Below are 19,362 nucleotides of genomic sequence, written 5' to 3'. Positions count from 1 at the left end.
ACCTGTCCAGCTTGGGTGGCCTTATTAGGAGCAGTCAGCTCCCACCGGCATAGCTCTAAGGGTCCCTGAGACATGCAAGCCCCCCACCACATCAAGGTAGCGATCCCATTGGGGGGCTATCCTTCCCCTAGGCCACTTAAAATGCCAGATTAAACACACTATCATGCATGTTCTAAGGACTTTGTGGAGTCCACAAAACTCATTTACACAAGTGACCTGAATATGAACCCCTTCTGCACTGGTTAAAAGGTATAATAACCCATAATAACCCATTATGCTACCTAACTCCAATATGCTCTGAAGTGTCATGCCAGAATCTGGCAGGAGGTGATTTAGACTAATGGCATAACTAATCTTGGCAGGCTCTAAAAAATGTACATCTGTTCCTCCCCTCAATCTTTAATTCCAGCTAAAAAATATGGAGATAATTCCAACCTAGACATCTGGAACGTCTTCAATATTCCTTTTGGTAACAAGTTTTCTTAAACAGAAGTTAATTTTAAGAACCAAAGTGACAGAAAATATATTTTCGTTTCCTAGAAACATTTGTAAAAAACTGTTTTATATATTTTTAAATTAAAGCATACTGTATGTGCTATCATTTACATGACATTTGGACTACTTTTGTTTCCATTTCCTGGGCTCAGGAAGTTGCAAATGTTTTACACCATGTAGAATTAATACCACACACACAAACTGACAGACTGTGAAAGTGACAGCATTGCTGTATGAGAAACAAGCAATTTTTCATTTCAGTTTCTGACTGCATTTTTCTTCACCTCCTGGTGCATCCTGTCATTATGTTCTAGACAGATGCCATGTTACATCCCAGAGGTGGCTGCATTCCAGTGGCACATATGTCATCTGAAATAGGCTTGTAGAGCAGTCTGATATTCTTCAGGATTAAAGATGCTATAAAAACAAATAGCATTGCAACTTTAAGTAAGCTGGAAACTCCAAGATGCCCGTTGTAAGTCATGTGGTTGGTTTAGTGGGCACAATCTTTCTGGTCCTACAAGTGTCCTGAGTGAAAAACCTGGTGGTGGTCTACTTCCCATTTGAGCATTGAACAAAACTAACGTGCAGTTTGGTACAAGTATAAGTGTTATATAAAGAAAAGGTCCAGAATTATACTAGTAGGGTGCTGCAGGCCAGAATTAAGATGCATGGAAAAGAGTCAGTTCTCTTAAAGAGAATATTGCCCATTTAATGAGATACATACAAAAGATTTTACTTTATGAAATCACAATCCCGTAAAAGACTATTTTAAACACCATATACACATTGTAGGTGTACAGAGCAGTGGTTCATATTATCCATAAAAATGATTTTCCACATGCTTGAAGATTATGAAGTTACCTTAAATATATTTCCATAGAAACAGAGTAAAGAGCTATTTAAAAACCTACAAGCTTAGCGTTATATCCTACAACTAATTTCTCATTATGAACTGCTGAATGACTATATGAATGGTTTGCTCTTCCAGCAAACTATAAATTATGCAAGATTTCTCTTAGTGGGGCAATAACAGAACCTGATCTCTGCTTTTAATTAAACAAAAAATGTTTTTGGGGAAATTGTTGGTTTTAATCACTCTTCCATAGAGAAATGCATTGTACTTAAGGCTACAGGTTGCTGACAACCCTCCCAAGATTTTCTTTAGAAAATCAGTTTTCCAGGAAGTCATTTATGTTCTCCTTTGGACATTTCTGAATAAGACAGCAGTATGGACATACAGTAAAGCATATGTTGACATCTGTAACTAGGTTGAAGATCAGTTTTGGGCAACACACTTGAAAGAACCTCCTTACCTAGCAGAGGTGGCAGCCAGTTTACATTAGCCTCACAGTGAGAGTCCAAGAAGGTGATAACATCTCCTATGGCCACAGAGGCCCCCAGCATTCGCGTTCTTATTAGCCCTTCTCTCTTCTTGGTGCGCAGAATTCTGACATTTGGGAACTGGGCCATGTAGTCTTCCAAACGTTTCTTCAGGTGTTCTGGATAAAAGAGTGAAGTTAAAGATGGAAACAATCATTCCATAAGATGCATCTCCCCCTGCAGCTGTTAGATGTCTTTGGAACATGATATTGAACAGCCTTTAGCTAATCCACTTATAGGAAGCATTCAGGTAATACAGAAGTAAAAGTAATCTTTAAACAAAATTTACTCCCTCTGAAATTTCCGTGAACTGAGAAAGGGAGGAAAAATGGATGGAGGAGCTTAAGACTAGAAAGAAGCTAGGAGTTAAGATAACAGAGATCAAAAACTAATTAACAGAACCTTGGGATAACAACGCAACAACTGACTAATAGAAGGGATGCTCATGAGAGTAGGAGACCAAGCAAAAGCATGGAAAGAGCACTTTCAAATTGTATACAAGTCTTACTGAATTAGTTTTCCCTGAATTTCTTCAAGCACACAAAGCACATCCACTCACAAACATAAACAAGGAAAAAAAATCCCAGTCAAGTTGAATCTATATGCTGGGAAGGTATGGAGATCAAGACTGAATACTGTACCTGTTTGCAATTCAGATACTACTGTGATAGGAGTACAGTCTGTCACAGTTGCATGGCCCCAAGTTCATCACTTTCACAACACTATGAGAATTTTGTACAAAGTATGCTTTGTGAGGTATCATTAGAAAAATCAATCTACTGGTAAAATGTGTGTAGCAACATTATGCATAAAGTTACAAGAGTCTCCTGTATGACATTGCAGAGACATGCTCTAAGTTTAAAAAAGCAGCCCAAATCAGTTTTAGGAGATAAAAAGTTAGCCAGTATCTAAACCAGGTGTCAATATAATCAAGCACTCATTCTTCTGCAGGAAAAGGGGCTGTGAATGAAAAATTTACATCTTGGCAAGCTGACTTGCTGTCCCCTGACAAACAGCTGGAGATGATTAACAAAAAGGAGAGAAATACTGTAACAAGGGAGAACAGAGGAACCAAAAAAAAAAAAAATCACCTCTGCCCCCCATCTCTACTCATGCCATTAACAATGTTTAAAAGACAAAAGGAACATTACTGAACGGGGGTTGGGAGTTATGGCTGAAGAATACAGACTTCTTGATCACGTGGTGAGAAAAATCTTTTTGCTTTTAGTTCATTCAGCTTAAGTTGGGTATTACTTTGCATTGTATCTTTTATTTCTTTGTAAACAATGCTGACTTGTAATCACTTAAAATCCACCTTTCTGTAGTTAAACTTGTTTTATTATCCCATCTAAATGAGTGAGCATTTGGACTGAAGTGTCGGACACCTCCATTTGAGATAGCAGAGTTTGTGCATATCAGGTTTTTTTCATGAAATGATGGACTGCACATAAGAAAAAAGAGCTAGGCATTTCTAGGACATGTCAGGGACAGGGAGTTTCCTGGTGTCACTCTGCAGTATAATTCAGGGGTGGCTGGCTAAAAGCATTCATATAATTTAGCTGGGAATGATTTTGCACACTGGAGTGTATGTAAACAAGAGGAGGAGTGGTTTCTCCCAGTAAAGCAGTAAAAGGCACCTGGATTGGAGAGTTAAGTAGACACATTTGTCCCAACAGTTCAGTTCATCCTGGGGAATGGCACAATAAATTCCTACTGAGTTAGCCAAGGATTTCTTCCCCCTAATATTAACCCAGTTATATCACCTAGAAGGCTAACTTATTCTGCGTATCTTGGATTTTATTTTGGAGGTAGTGAGTCAAAGCGGGAGAACATCTTGGGAGTTACAGTACACTTCACAACTCATCTTTGATGTTGCCTGTAGCTGTAGTGATGCAACTAGCCAAAATCTGCTCTTGAATTCCATTTAAATATTTTTACAGTATTCCTTGTGCAAAGTAGACATATATGTTTCTTCAGAGCCTGACTGTAAATCTCCAATAACTTTAATACCACCAAACTCATTTTGGTGTTTGTCTGATATCTGTACAGGTGGAACAAATAAAATATTTTTTTAAGTAAAAACAGGTTGATCTGTTTTACTACTTACTGCTTTCTAGCAAAGACTACAGGCAGTCCCCAACTTACATCGGATCCGCACTTACGAACGGGGCTCTCTCGCCCCGGAAGTCGGGGCGAGAAAGCCCCATTGGTAAGCTGCTCCGGTGCCCCTGGTCTGCTGGAGACCGTCTCCAGCAGACCAGGGGCACCGGGCGGGTTCCCGCGCTTCTGAGGCTTTGCCAGAGCAAAGCCTCAGAGGCGCGGGGAACCGCCGCTGCTGCCGCTTCAATCTGGGTGCCTGTGGTCTGCTGGGGACCGTCCCCAGCAGACCACAGGCTCCCGGACTGAAGCCGCAGCCGCGGCGGGGTCCCTCGCCTCTGAGGCTTTGCCAGAGCAAAGCCTCAGAGGCTCTGCTCCCCGTGTCCCTGGTCTGCTTGGGGGGGGGGGCAGCTAGTATGCTCCCCCCCCCCCAGCAGACCAGGCTTTTGTTTTGGACTCTGGGGCAGAGCAGCTGGGGCGCTGCCGATTGGTCCTGCAGCGCCCGCTCTGGGCACTACTGGACCAACCCGGCAGCACCCCAGCTGCTCTGCCCCAGGTCCTGATTCAGCCGCTGCTGGTCAGTTTCAGCAGCGGCTGAATCAGGACGCCTGGGGCAGAGCAGATGGGGTGCTGCTAGGTTGGTCCAGTAGCACCCAGGAGCGGCGCTACTGGAGCAACCCAGCAGCACCCCAGCTGCTCTGCCCCAGGCGTCTCCAAGTCAGCTTCTGCTGAAACTGACCAGCGCTGACTACAGGAAGCCCCAGGCAGAGTTGCTCTGCCCCGGGCTTCCTGGAATCAGCTGCTGATCAGTTTCAGCAGCAGCTGACTTGGGGACGCCTGGGGTTCTTAAGTTGATTCTGTATGTAAGTCAGAACTGGCGGTCAGTTTCAGCAGTGTCTGAATCTGGACGCCAGTTCCGACTTACATACAGATTCAACTTAAGAACAAACCTACAGTCCCTATCTTGTACGTAACCCGGGGACTACCTGTAATACCTTTTCTTTACCCTTTTCAAGTCACTTTTGAACAGATCTTCTGCAGCAACCAGGAATCAATTTGCTTTAATTGAATGGATAAATATTTCAAAAAAAGCGACGAGGAGTCCTGTGGCACCTTATAGACTAACTGAAGTGTAGGAGCATAAGCTTTCGTGGGCAAAGACCCACTTCGTCAGATGCATGTCAGATCAGACCCCTCTGATATTTCAAAAAAAGTGATTCTCTGGGAGACCAGACAAGATATTTACACTCATTCCTCACACAGGATTATGTAGGGTGTGACTGAATTTAAAAAAAGTAAAAAAGCAACCATCAGTCATTTAGTGCAGCTGTATCATTCCTTGCCATTGCTGGAAAAAAAAATTCCCCACTCTATGTCCAAAAAAGTCACCCAAAACAAAGTTCAAGGTATAAATTGTACCTTGATTCTAATAATCTAAAATCAGAGTAAGGTAATCATCATCAAAACAGCCGATATTGAGTTATACAGTAGTAAAAAGGAAGCAAAAAGCAGGAGCTAAGCACCTGATCCTCCCAATATTGACTTCATAGGACAGCAGGGTTTTCATGATCAGGTCCTATAGTAATTACTGCATCAGTTTCCTCCACAAAAAATTCAGTGGGTCTTGAAAGACTGCTGATATTTCATAGACTCTTAAATGCTCAGAGGTAACTATACAACTTCTCACGGTTTTTGATAGAGCACAGGTGAATAAAACAAACCTATCTGATACTTAAAGAATTTGTGCCTCCCGTTTATCTCCCACTTGCATTCCAATGCCTTCTACGCACTCCCATCTCCTTAATGTCCAGTGCAGGCCCATATTGCAGCATTTCCACACCATGTCACCTACACCGCTGAGATGGATCTTTCTAGCTCTGTCTTTGGAGGAGCTGAACTAGGAATCATGGCAACCTGGGAACAATTTAAGAACACAGCAAAGGTATATTTCTCCATATGTGATGAGACAGTTGTTTCTATAGCAACTATGTCAAAGATAGATAATTAGCAGCCGTCAATTAGCAGCCGTCAACAGTTAAGAAGAACGAACAATTAATGGGAAGTTACTCTACTATGATAAGAGAAAGGACGTACGAGTAGCCAAATAAAAATGCTTTCCAGAAGACATCATCTGATCTAATCCATCTAGATTACCATACTGCAACCATCACTATAAAATCGAAGGGGCACATTCTTCACCCTCCACTTAGTTTTCAGGGTAAGGAACCTTGAGCTCTTTACTCCTGTGTCAAATCATTTAAGCAGTGAAATGTATGTTTCCCCAAATGCAATCCAACAGGTGACATAATGGGTAGCATTATATATGAGACAGATGTAAGTGGGCTTTGAAGAACACAACAGTATCCTGCTGTTTTGGCTGCATTGATAAGAGAGGCTGGCTTGCCGGAGACAATGTTTGAAACACCTTCCTGTTGTGTTTATTGTCCTCCCAGCACGTGACTGGGAATATAAGTGTCTCATTCCCAACCATCAAATAATAAAGTTAAAAAACCAAAATGAAGAGTAGCATAGCACTATCCAGATCTTTACAAGGATGCTTTTTTCACTGGTTGGAACAGTCCCTCAGATCCCTACAGCTCGGGAAGGTTCTCTCTCCATCTGCTAAATACATCTTTAAAGCTCCCCGTTACTGTGGGGTTGGTCATAACTATTTAGCTGCTGGCACCTGAACTGCCTCTTGCAATACATTTAGTTTACAGGGCTTTGCAGCAGAGATGGTAATTTTATTGACAAAAGATATTAAATGAACTTTAAGTATTTTAGGAGTTTTGTATTAAAACGCAAAATGTTTATGTATTATTGAAGGATTGTATGCAATGTTTGGGGGGAGGGGAAGAAACAGCATAATAAGTTCCAAAGATTCTATTAGCATGTGTATAGGTTTCTTTTCTTGTTTTTAATAGGTGTTCTTTATAATGCTTTCACTTGAAGAATAACAGTGGGTAATTATACTGTTTATAGCCTCCAAGGAGAAAGAGAAACAGGCCTAATCTGACATTGTAAAATACACAGTATGGACAGGGAATTGTGTAGCTTGGAAATACCCCATACAAGAGAGAGGACAGCTGAGGAGTTAAAAGTCAGAGTGGTGCCCTTGGTTGGTGACCACTCGGAAGGAATAGAGGTCCAGCTGCCCTGCGCTATGATTCTAGGAACCTCCCTAAACTGCATTAATGGATTGGAAAGTTAGTGCTGCACAACAGCACACAAAGTCTTGTTGAGGTCAATGCAATGTTCTTCCCTTTGCCAACTCAAACATGTATAAGAGCTGCCCCATTTCCAACAGTTGAGGAAAACATCAGGATAACTTTTTTTTGCAAATTAAGCACTCTGGTTTATTGCAGTGCAAACTAGATAAGTTCTACTATGCCTGTAGATAGATTTTCCCTTACCAAAAAAAGGTGGTGTTGAGTTAAGGACAATGCTCACAAGCAACCCTGCAGAAAAAAAAATTTTTTTGCAAAGGAAAAGAGGGCAAAAATAGAGAAGGAAATAAGGAAAGCATACTCTCCCTCTGCTCTAATTATCAGATCACATGATGCCCAGACACCAACATTTAGAGCGATACAACCATTTATCAAAATGATGACAGTGTTTTATATTTTTGTTTTTAAAAGAAAACCTGAAACAAAGGAGTTTGATAACTAGGCATGATTTGCTACAAATGTTATGGTGCTTTACAAAACCCCACATTGATTATGACACCTTCACATGGATTGATTTTTATTAGAAGGGCAGTTTATTTTAATGAAAGGTAAGTTGGATGAATTCCAAGGTCTCCACATATGTGCAATGTAATTTAGCTGCACAAATCATAAGGTTATATATAGATTAAAAACTAAATTGGTAGCTTCCTGGCAGACTAATAAATGTGATATACAATTAAAATATTATTATTAGAGAGACCTACTTATAATCTTTTGTTTTCTTTATTTTAGTTGTAAATAAATATTTATGCTCAGGAGGAAGAGGAGCTCTTAAAATCATCACTAATAACGTGGCTTGATTAAAACAGAAGTGGGCAATGCATTTTGAAGGGGAGCCACTTCACACATTTCTGAAGTGGTCACAGGCTGCCCTGGAAGGGGCAGGGCCTGGTGGCTTCCTTTGCTCCCCTGCTCACAGACCCTGATTGGCCTTGGGGTGGAGGGAGCATGTGAAGTTCCTGATCCTACTCCCCAGTGCCCAGAGAGCCACCAGCTCTCCTGTCCCCAGGACTTGATTGGCCTGGGGGTGGGGGAGTGGCAGGGCTGCTGTGGACTAGATCAACCAGCTTGGTGGGCTGGATCTGGCCCAGGAAGGCTGTCTTGCCCACCCCTGAGGTAAGGGATTCGGGTGCAGGAGGGCCTGTGAGGGAGTTTGGGTGAAGGAGGCAGTTGTGACCTGGGGTTCAGGACTGGGGTGCAGGGACTTGGGCTGTGACCTAGGGCAGGGGACGGAGGTGGAGAAGGGGGTACAGAGGTTTGGGCTGTGACCTGCTGCATCCGGGGACTGGATCTGGTGGCTTGGCGGGTCAGGTCCAGCTCGTGGAGGGTATTTCTCACGAAACTAAGTGATCGGGCAACAAAACGGCAAATGAAATTTAATGTTGATCAATGTAAAGTAATGCACACTGGAAAAAAATAATCCCAAACACACACACACACACACACACACACACACACACACACACAAAAATATGATGGGGACTAATTTGGCTACAACTACTCAAGAGAGATCTTGGAGTCATTGTGGATAGTTCTCTGAAAACATCCACTCAGTGTGCAGCGGCAGTCAAAAAAGCAAACAATGTTAGGAGTCATTAAAAAAGGGAGAGGATAAGACAAAGTATCTTATTGACTCTATATAAAGCCATAGTATGCCCACATCTTGAATACTGAGTACCGATGTGGTCACCTCATCTCAAAAAAGATATATTGGCATTGGAAAAGATTCAGAAAAAGGCAACAAAAATGATTAGGGGTTTGGAACGGGTACCATATGTACAGAGATTAAAAAGACTGGGATTTTTCATCTCAGAAAAGAGGAGACTAAGGGGAGATATGATAGAGGGCTATAAAATCATGAGTAGTGTGGAAAAAGTGAATAAGGAAAAGTTATTTACTTATTCTCACAAAATAAGAACTAGGGGTCACCAAATTAAATTAATGGGTAGCAGGTTTAAAACAAACAAAAGGAAGTTTTTCTTCACTTAGTGCACAGTCAATCTGTGGAACTCCTTGCCAGAGGACGTGGTGAAGGCTAGAACTTTAACAGGGTTCAAAAAAGAGCTAGATAGATTCATGGATGTTAGGTCCATCAATGGCTATTAGCCAGGATGGGCAGGAATGGTGTCCCTAGCCTCTGTTTCTCTGGAAATGGATAACGGGAGGGATCACGTGATGATTACCTGTTGTGTTCACTCCCTCGGGGGCATCTGGTATTGTCCACTGTTGACAGACAGGATATTGGACTAGATCAGCAGTTCCCAACCTTTTCCTGATGGGGACCTATTTTGACAATTCAGGAAGACTTGGTGACCCAGGGCAATTAAAAATATGCGTGAATGGCTCCTTAAGAGCCACCTGGTGACCCTTTTGAAATGTAATGGTGACCCATATTTGGGTCCCAATCCACAGGTTGGGAAACCCTGGGCTAGATGGACCTTTGGTCTGACCCAGTATGGCGATTCTTATGTTCTTCTTATGTTTTGCCCAGGCCTGGATTAAAAGATGTCTTCTGACTCAAATTTATGTGGACTCTGCATTCGTAGTTTGTATACAAAGTATAAGAACTGCTTCCAAGTTACATGAAGTTCCTGATTGCCTGCCATACTGAAAAGCCTTCCCAGAATAAAAAGATTTTGTTCACATTTTGGCTACTTAGTCAAGTGGCCCATAGCTGTAAGGAGGAGGGAGAAGAGAGAGTTGTATTGCTTAGAAATGCCACGACTCTTCAGAATAAGATTATATAAACTCCACATGGAGTGCAGAGACAGTTACAGGTTGGACCTCCCTGGTCTGGCAATCTTGGGACCTGAGCCATCCCGGACAAGGGAGTTTGCCGAACCAGGGGAGGTCAACGCTTCCCTACTGGCTGTCCCGCTGCTGGCTCCTCTCCTTGGGGCTCCCTGCTCTATTGCTGGCGGGGCTCCCCCTGCTGGCTGCCTGCCTGCTGCCACTGGGGGTTCCCTGCTGCTGCTACTGAGAGTTTCCACGCCAGGGCTGCCTGGCTATCACGCAGGTTCCCTGTCTGGGGCTGCCAGGCTGGCCCCGCTGCCATCAGGTATTTCCCTACCAGGCCGTGGCTTCCCAGCTGCTGCCTGGCACCGCTGCCATTGGGGGTTTTTCAGGATTCCCCAGACACCACCACTGGCTGGCCCCGCTGCTGCTGGGGCTCCCTGCTGCCACCTGGCCCCACTGATGCCGGGGGTTCCCCCAGTTACTGGCTGGCTCTGCAGTCCTGGATTTGGGAGGTTCAACCTGTATTAAAGTTCCAGGATTACTGGTTTTTTTGCTTAAAAAAAAAACCCCAATACCACACAAGCATACTGGAATCCATGGGAATTTGAATTATTTCTGTCCTAACAAGTGATTCTTTCAAATGGCATTATAGGTTTCAGATTAACTGGATCTCAATTTTATAAACTGATAAAATTTGCTCGGTCTGCCAGCAAAAATATTTTTTTAAAACAGGTAATTGCTCAAACTCTCTCTGCACTCCGACAACTGAACTGGATTCTTTCCATCTCCTGCATCAACACTTACCAAGCCAAGTTATGCCCTTAATGTCACCTGCATAAATCCACCAATTGATTTTACAGCTTATCGTAGTGTGACAGGGGTTTTGGAATAAGGTAGTTTCCTATAGAAGTAGCTGGACGAGATACCCAATAAGCCTTAGCCTTATGCTGTGGGTTTAAATACAATTCTGCCAGGCATAGTTTAAGTTAGGAAAGATAAACCTCCTCACAATGACAGCTTTGGGGCTACAAAAGGACTTGATTCACTTTAACTCATGCAGATCGGGTTAAATCAACTCTACAGACAGGAGTGGACCAGTGTAATAACAGCTCAGAGTAGTACAAAATGCCTAGCTCATCCTTTATATCTCAGTTCCACCATAGACCAAGAGCTGGAGACGAATAATAATAAATAGCAGCAACAGTCAATTAAGCCAGTGGCCTGCTTGATGTTCATTAACACACACCTCCTCTCACTGTACAGAAAATACACTCTGCCTTTTTATAGTGACCTGCAGTCACACGACCTTAGAGTGGAATTATTTTAGATCCTTCAACTAGCATTGGGTCTAGCAAGTGCTTGGGATATTTCAAGGAAGAGGTAGACATTTTAGAAAATGGAGATGGTTACTCTGTATAGTTCTCTTCAGTCAGCCGTGAAGTCAGTACTGACTGGGAAGACAATAGGCTCTTTCAGGGGAGATTTAAAACAGGACGTCTCAAAGGAGAGTTAAAAAGACTCCCAGTGGAGAAGGGGGGAGACAAGGCCAGATAAACCTTTGTTGAAGCTGCGTTGATTCCTGAATAGTTGGAACTCTAAGACTGCCATAGACAAGGAACCACCATAACTTGCTGTTTTTATCCTCGAAGGAGAAGGGTTGTGTGTTCTGAATAATTTGCCATTGCTCAAGCTTCTGGTGATTAAAATGAAGTTACTAATGGCTTCCCCCATTGAAAGGTGATGAATTTATTCAACAGGTTGAGCACAAATAGATGTATAACAACCACAGCAACAAACAGCAAGTGCACTTAGGACTTGTCTCCACCCACTGGGAGATTGACGCTGCAGAACTCAATCTTCCAGTATTCGATTTAGCAAGTCTAGTAAGGACCCAATAAATCAACCACTGATGATACTCCACCGGGTTGCGAGGAGTAAGCGAAGTTGAGTCGAGTTTCTCCCATTGACCTCCTCGAGCGGGGACACTGCAGAAATTCAACTTAAGGAACGTCAACTCCAGCTATGCTACTCTCATAGCTGGAATTGTGCATCTTAGGTCCAATTTCTCTCCTAGTATAGACCTGGCCTTAGAAGCCTAGTCAGGAAAACATCTTCTCTTGGGGCTTATCTTCACTACATGGTGGATCAATGCTGCAAGCAATCGATCTACCAGCAGTGAATTTATTGCATCTGCTTGGATAAGATAAACTGATCTCTCGGCTCTCTTCCATCTACTCTGGTACACCACCAGGACGAGAAGAGTAGCTAGAGTCTACAGGAGAGCAGCTCTTGCTGACCTGACTGCACAGAAGACACCACTGTAAGTATGGTGACTTCTGTTATGCTATTTGCGAAGCTGAAATCGTGTAACTTGGATTGATGGGGGAGTAGAAGCATGTTAGTGTGAAGAAGGCCTTAGAAGGAGAGACACACATCTGAAAGATAGGACTTTCTAGAAGCATTTTGTTTGGCACAAAGTTCAAACAGGCACATGGGCAACACTGACATTCGGTTGCATGGCACATCTGTTGCGTTTGACAGGAAACAGACTATTTACAAGAATCTTGAGTCAGACTGGGCCAAAAATCGTGTGTGTTAGTTAAGGTATTAGCTACGTTGTAGCTTTCTGTGCTGGAAATAAGGGGGAGAAGTCAGGTTTTTTTCCCCTGAGATCTTGGTTTAAAATGTATTTTGATTCCCATCAAACTTGACCTTCAAGGTTTACACAATAGAATGCATGGAGTGCATCACTGTAGCATGAGACACACTCAAGAGGCACAGGGAACGGTCCATGCTCTTAAAGTAATTTCCAATCCACCGTGACTATCCAAGCAAACAACTAAATCCCAAAATATTTCTTTGACAACAGAATTTTGGCAATAGAACAGCCAGTCTCCTGCCTGCTGGTGAGATGGCATTTTAAATGTAATCTGGTTCATAATAAGGGGGAGCAGGATAAGGTTTTAAGCACTGTCAGGAGAGACAGCCATTCCTTACACTTTGAAGATTCAGAAAGCTGCTTCCCTATGCAGTTGAATAGCATCAAGGATGAAACTGAGATAATAGAAAAAGTTCCCGATTTGTGGTTTAAAAACCTTCACTACAGCTTACCAGAGATAACGACCCTTTAAATAACTAGTACAGAAAGCAAGCTCAGCTATATTTTTTCCAGAAGTTACCTTGGTCAGCCTCCAAGTGCCCCTACCCAAAACCCTAAGGTAACTGTTTGCCTTGCATTTGTTGTCAAAGTACACTCACACCACTCTTTCCTCCACAGTCTTGTTTAAGATTATAAATGACTCCATTCATCTTTTACTTAGATATTTAGTCCTAACGTGCCATTTAACAATGTAAGAATGAATTACATTCCCTCCTGAACAATCACCTCTAAGTCAGGGCTCCCTGAGACAGAAAGCACTTCATCATTGAAATTAACTCCTTTACCCTGTTTTGGTAAAGATGAGTAATCCTTTTAAAAAGAGGGAAATGTGCTTTTATCCAAACAAGCAGCACTTACAACAGTTTTAATTTTATTTCAATGTTTTCCATCCTCTGTTCAAGAGGATAATAAATTGATTTAATAACCACAGGACACTTTCAATAGTAGCAGCTACACCATTAAGCTAATCACAGCCTTTCCTATTTTCCCCATTCTTTTAACTTCCTATGCCAAATCTGTTTGAAAACCAGAGAGGCTGAAAATGGAAATTACCACTGCTCCGTGAAAGGGATTCCAGTACAGAAAATGCCTTTATGAAAACCAAGCCCCCGCAGGATTTGCATTCCTAGTTGATTCACTGCTAATGTGTGGCAGGAAACGGAGGGCCGGCTTGAGTTGCCACATTTCTAATGGCTGGTCACCAGACACTGGAGGCTCCACTCTTCACCAAGGACTCTCGCTCCTCCTCAGCCTGTTCCTCCAATCGCTTGCTCCTCTCTCTGTCACTTGCTGGATCATCTCAAAGAGCCAACACGTAGACAGGAGGATGACAGGATTTAATGATTGAGCACCTTCCCTCACCCCACAGTAACCAGACTCCTGATCTGGGTGCCATTTAGGGTTGCCAGGGCCTCCCTTCTATAGGACTTTCTGGTTGAAAACCAGCCACCTGGCAACCCTAAATGCCACAGATTCAGAAGCCAAACCCAGAGTGTCTGGATAAAACCCTGATGGTGGCAGCCTGAGTTCTCAGAAGTTCCTGAAATCCATTCCCCATCCCTCTGAGGGATACAGAATGCCATGCTTTAAAGCCCTTTGCGGAAGAATAGACTGGAAAAGATGTATGTACGTTGACCAAGAAGCTGGGAATCTGCCCAACTAGCTTTCTAACAGTCATCACTATGTGGTCTGTTCGTACTAATAAGCTTTGTCTGGATCCCAGATTTCTAAACATTTTCATATTTGCTTTATTTTCTTCCTACAAAAAAAGGTGGCATCGTCTGTACTCCTGTTTTGGAGAGAGAGCGCCTTTGCTTCAACCACAAACTCCAACTGTTGAGAAGGGATAACATGAAGTGTGGTATTTGAGAAACTGCTGTAAACTTGGTTAGGTCAACCTATGTTATGCCAACTCACAGCCACGGCAATAATTAAACTGCTTTTGAATGTCCATACTATGATCCTTGTGTCAACGATGCACACACTCACCAGGAACACATGCACCGATTTAACTGTCAGCATGGGGCACTGTGGGACAGCTTCTCAAAGGCAGCCAGAGTCGTAAGCAACTGGTGCTTATCTTGACACTGTCAACCTAACCACATCAGCTTTAAGTGTTATGCTTCTCATGGAGCCGAGGTTAAGTCGGTGTAGTGGGGGAGTTAGATTGCTGGAGATTCATCTTAGCGTAGACATTTAGAGGTTGACATAAGGCAGCTTATGTTGACCTACCTCTGTAGCGTAGACCAGGGTTTAGACTATATGCTCTTTAGGGCATAGAGAGTGTGTGTATCTTGCTCAGCATGAAGCATTTAAACCTCCCAGACTGGGTCCCCCTCAACAATGTCTCTGAAGAACTGCTAAGGGATCTTACAGCTTCCTCTGCTCTAAATTGGGTATATTAGTCTACTCTAATGAGACTGGGAGCCCTCTCCTATGTATGCAGTGTTGTAGCTGTGTTGGGCCCAGAGTATGAAGGACACAAGTGGTGAGGTAATATTTTATTGGACTAAACTCTGGAGATGAGACACAAGCTTTGGCACTTACACAGCAATCTCCTGCATGTATGAGACACTTACTTGGTGTCAGAGCTAAACACAACAGAAGCTGGTCCAATAGAAGATATTATCTCACCCACTTTGCCTTCTCAACTCTGCTTTGTAAGGTCAGAATTCAGGTGTCTCAAAAGGAGATATGCACGGTCTCCAATTGTGCTTATCTTGCACAAAATCAAGGTTTATCAACCTAATATATAAAATGTACCTACACACAGGTAAAACTATCAGACTGGCACAAAGCTTGCAGTTCAAAATATTCCCACCTGCATGACATAATCACGTCTCCCCTTTAGCGTAACACTTTACCCTTCTGCCCTCTCAACCTCAACGAAAAGTCCAGTTAGCAAAGGAAGGATAGGGGAGCGTAGGATGTTCTTCTTTCTTTTTGCGGGAGCCTACTTGAGTCATCTGTGTGTTTAGGATGGGTTTACATAAGTTCAGTACATCACAGAGAAGTCTTTGCTCTTCAGTCAATAACATGCATTTTCTCCTGTAAATAACAATCTTATCAGAAAACTAAGTTCACAAAATTGATTCTTAGTATTAAGAGCTCATTTCCCTTCAGGTTTTGTTAACATCAAGATTAAAATCACACGTTAAGTTTCTTCTTTTCCTATGACTACACTTATTCTAAAGAGGTGATCTTAGATGGCTTAGTCTCATTTCCTTGTTAATTGCTTTTAACATCTTCCAGGAGTTTTCAGTTTCATAAAAACACACTGTTTTCAGGCTACACAGCTGTTTTTATGCTTCATTTGCAGAGTATAGTATACAGGCTATTCAGTAGTTAATTTAGGATTCCTATAACAGTTGCAATGGAAACAAAGCATCATTTGCTTCACCTGGAGCCCTCAATTTCGTGGTTGTGTGCTATAATTCCTCAAGCTTTTTCAAATAGCTGTTCTTGATGAACCAGTTGTCTAGGGCAACCGCACAAGCTCCCATTCTAGGATATCCTTCCAATGGCTCAACACCATGAGTCACATTTTAATGCATCAAAAATACCTAGACATGCCTTCATGCCTATCGTATAAACACTTAGGAGGACCAGGAACTCACAGATGCAGAACATACACTAAACCCAGTGCTGGCAGATCTTCCAAACGTTTAATATTTCCTCTGTTAGTTTAATGAGGATCAAGATAATTAAGCTAGACCAGACCTGAAAAGGTCATCTTGCCCTTACTTAGCATCAGCAACCAATTTCTGCATTTGTTAAAATGAAGTCTTAAAAGAGCATAAAGGGTCCCATAGTGTTTGTCCATGTTGCAGAAGAGTTACATGTTTAGTAGAAAGGCCCAGGAATACACCAGGAGCACAGGATGCAAGAAAGAAATGGGATGCTGTGGCAGAGCTGTATTGTTGGATAAGACAATTCAAATTGAAACTTTGCAAGCTAGGTTGATTATAACTCTCCATTCTAACAGCAAGGTGCTGTGCCTGAACGCACTAAAGTTTAAGAGTGTAAATATAAAAGCCACAACTTGAAAAAATTCACATCAACTAAGATCTGCAAGTATCAGAGGGGTAGCCGTGTTAGTCTGAATCTGCAAAAGCGACGAGGAGTCCTGTGGCACCTTATAGACTAACAGATGTATTGGAGCATAAGCTTTCGTGGGAAAAGATCCACTTTGCATCTGACAAAGTGGGTCTTTGCCCACGAAAGCTTATGCTCCAATACATCTGTTAGTCTATAAGGTGCCACAGGACTCCCAAGATCTGCAAGTGGTTGAAACATTCAGCACTTCATCGTCAGACTAATAAACAGATGGAAAATGTAAAGAAAATGTGGCTGAAATGTCACAGCTGTTTGGGATTCAAAACTTCAAATGGTGCAGATGTTTGCTGCAAAACAATCCTTACTGACTCAAATGTTTGCTCTTACCATCCATATTGGTTAAAAATGAACACCTTACCCAAAAGAATTTTTGGTTTTGTACAAAAATGTGCCAATGTACCAGATGATAATACAGAAATGGAAGATCTCAGAAACAGTGCTTATTAGGGATGTAAAACTTTAACCAGTTAACTGATGAGCTGATACGTATTGGTTACTGTCAACAGTTATACTCTGCCTAGGGTTCCTCTGGACTGCCAGCCCTGCAGTTGGGCTCCGATATAGCTGCTGGCTTTGTGGCTGGGTTTTCTCTCAGCTGCTGCCTGGTTGCCAGGGCAGCCTGATGCGCAGGGCTGATAGTTGGGACTCCGCACGCCCCCAGGATGCCTGCCAGAGGCAGAACACGGCACTGGCAACTGGGACTTCGTGGCACACCAGGATTGCAGCCAGCAGGGACCAGCAGCCAGGGTCCTGAGCATGGGAGCACCCTTCCAGTCCCCTTCCCTCCCTACCTATAGGTCCCCAGGTAACTGTTTAAACAAAAGAATTGTGATTGGTTATGTGGTTACTGTTTTCATACATTTTTTACATCCCATGTGCATATATTAGTGAAAGGAAGAAATCCATTTCAGACCCTCAACTAGGATACATGACTTTTTTAAACCTTAAAACAAGTCTGTTGTAGTTTAACTTCAAGTATTAAACCATCTTAAAGCTGTGGTGAATTGGTAGAGAATATGCTGTGGAGTAAAAATTTAAAATACAGCATTTACAAGTGTCTGAGTAGTGTGGTTAAAAAGGAATGAAACCTACAAGCAATGAGTTAGCCACTGTGAATCTTCAGTGGTTTTGCTCTACAGTTTTATCAGTGCCTGAAATTAGGGAGAGCATAAATTAATAATCCCTGTTCCCCTAACCGTGCTAACAACTAATAGTCACAAATGATAAGTAAACAAAGCAAAGCCATGTTGGCTTGTGTTCCATTTGTCAGAGTAGAAAAAAAATTGGCAAATGGAAAGACGACCAATCTGGTGTGAGAAAAAAAATACAGTCAAACATTTGAGATGTGACTGCCAACGCCACAGTGCCAAAAGCTGGCTTTATAGCTTTTAGAAGCACTTGACAATGTTCTTCAAACAGATTTTTCTTTTTAGCCAGTTCCTGATTAATGTCTGGAAAATGGAAAGACAGAACTAGTACAAGAGAAAGTTATGAAGTCACAGACATCTGCCAATACTGGTCTCCATTTAGTAAATCCTAAAGTATAAATCTAGGGCTGTCAACAGCTAGATTAGTATCAGAACTGAAAGTCTAAAGATAAAAATTAGAATTGCCCAATCAACTGCCATGCTTGTTTTAACTGCATCATGTACAGGTGAGAGGCTAAGGAAGAAGACAGAAGAAATAATCCAGGAGGTAGTATAAATGGCTAAATTTTGCTTACTCAAGTGATTTTTTTAAACCCTGCTTGGGCTTGCACTGACCAGCTTGTTCACTCATTGGCATCACATGCATTGCACTTTTGTAATAAGCAACAGTGGTCCTGAAGCCAACCATTAATTGGACTATCAAAGCATCAAGTAGAGCTGGTGGAAAATTATATTGTTTTTCTATTGGAAAATATCAAAAAATACTGTTCATAGACTCAGACTTCAAGGTAAGAAAGGACCATCATGTAATGTATGTTCATCTAATCAGACTTTCTGACCACCATAGGCCACAGAACAGGATCCACTCATTCTTGCAGTAGAGTCATAACCTCTGGTTGAGTTGCTGAAAACCTCAACCCATGATTTAAAGACTTCAAGTTGCATAAAATCCACAGTTCACTATTTCAAACCACCAGGTTTTCAAGGGACAAGAAAACGGTTTCCCACCCAGCTCTTGTTATGAGTAAACTTTGATGGCTAATTACTTTTGTTCCCAAAATTTGAGAAAAAAGTTACGTACCTTTTGTGACTCTTGTTTTGAGAGGTGTTGCTCATGTCCATTTCAAGTTAGGTGTGAGTGTGGCACGTCCACAATCTGGAGGTTTTTCTCCTAGCAGTATCCATAGGTCAGCTGTGGAGACCGCTAGAGTGATACCGATATTGCAGGGGTGGGCAATAAAAAAAATCCGGCAGCCTGAAAGTTTAGTCCCTGGTTGGCTGCCGCTCTGTTTACCTGCGCCTCCACTGGTATCGGAGGATCACAGCTCTGGTTGACCACGAATCACCATTTGAAGCCAATGCAAGCAGTGGGAAGCAAAATTGAATGATTTGCAGCCAATGAGAGCTGCAATCCTCTGATACCTGTGGAGGTGCAGGTACACATGGAAGAGGGGGCCCTCCAGGGACTAACTCTGTGGACCGGATCCGGCCCATGGGCCAG

The 19,362-nt window shown here is 42.5% G+C and overlaps 1 protein-coding gene and 1 long non-coding RNA gene across 3 annotated transcripts in view; one reads left to right on the top strand and one right to left on the bottom strand.

Moving 5' to 3' along the window:
- GALNT10 (polypeptide N-acetylgalactosaminyltransferase 10) overlaps positions 1-19,362 on the bottom strand; it is a 146,922-nt gene that overhangs the window by 33,298 nt on the left and 94,262 nt on the right. Inside the window, exon 5 of the mRNA XM_075900594.1 lies at positions 1,812-1,997. Within this exon, the coding sequence (XP_075756709.1) occupies positions 1,812-1,997 (186 nt within the window). The remainder of the gene's footprint in view (positions 1-1,811; positions 1,998-19,362) is intronic.
- Positions 1-19,362, top strand: part of LOC142818749 (uncharacterized) — a 100,912-nt gene that overhangs the window by 42,716 nt on the left and 38,834 nt on the right. For both annotated transcript variants that reach the window (XR_012896403.1, XR_012896404.1), the window contains exon 2: positions 2,830-3,081. This is a non-coding gene — a long non-coding RNA (uncharacterized LOC142818749). The remainder of the gene's footprint in view (positions 1-2,829; positions 3,082-19,362) is intronic.

This window comes from Pelodiscus sinensis, chromosome 17, assembly GCF_049634645.1.
Source record: "Pelodiscus sinensis isolate JC-2024 chromosome 17, ASM4963464v1, whole genome shotgun sequence".
In the NCBI taxonomy this organism is placed as follows: domain Eukaryota; kingdom Metazoa; phylum Chordata; order Testudines; family Trionychidae; genus Pelodiscus; species Pelodiscus sinensis.
Note: the sequence above shows the minus strand (reverse complement) of the source record. Positions and strands in the feature narration are given on the sequence as shown.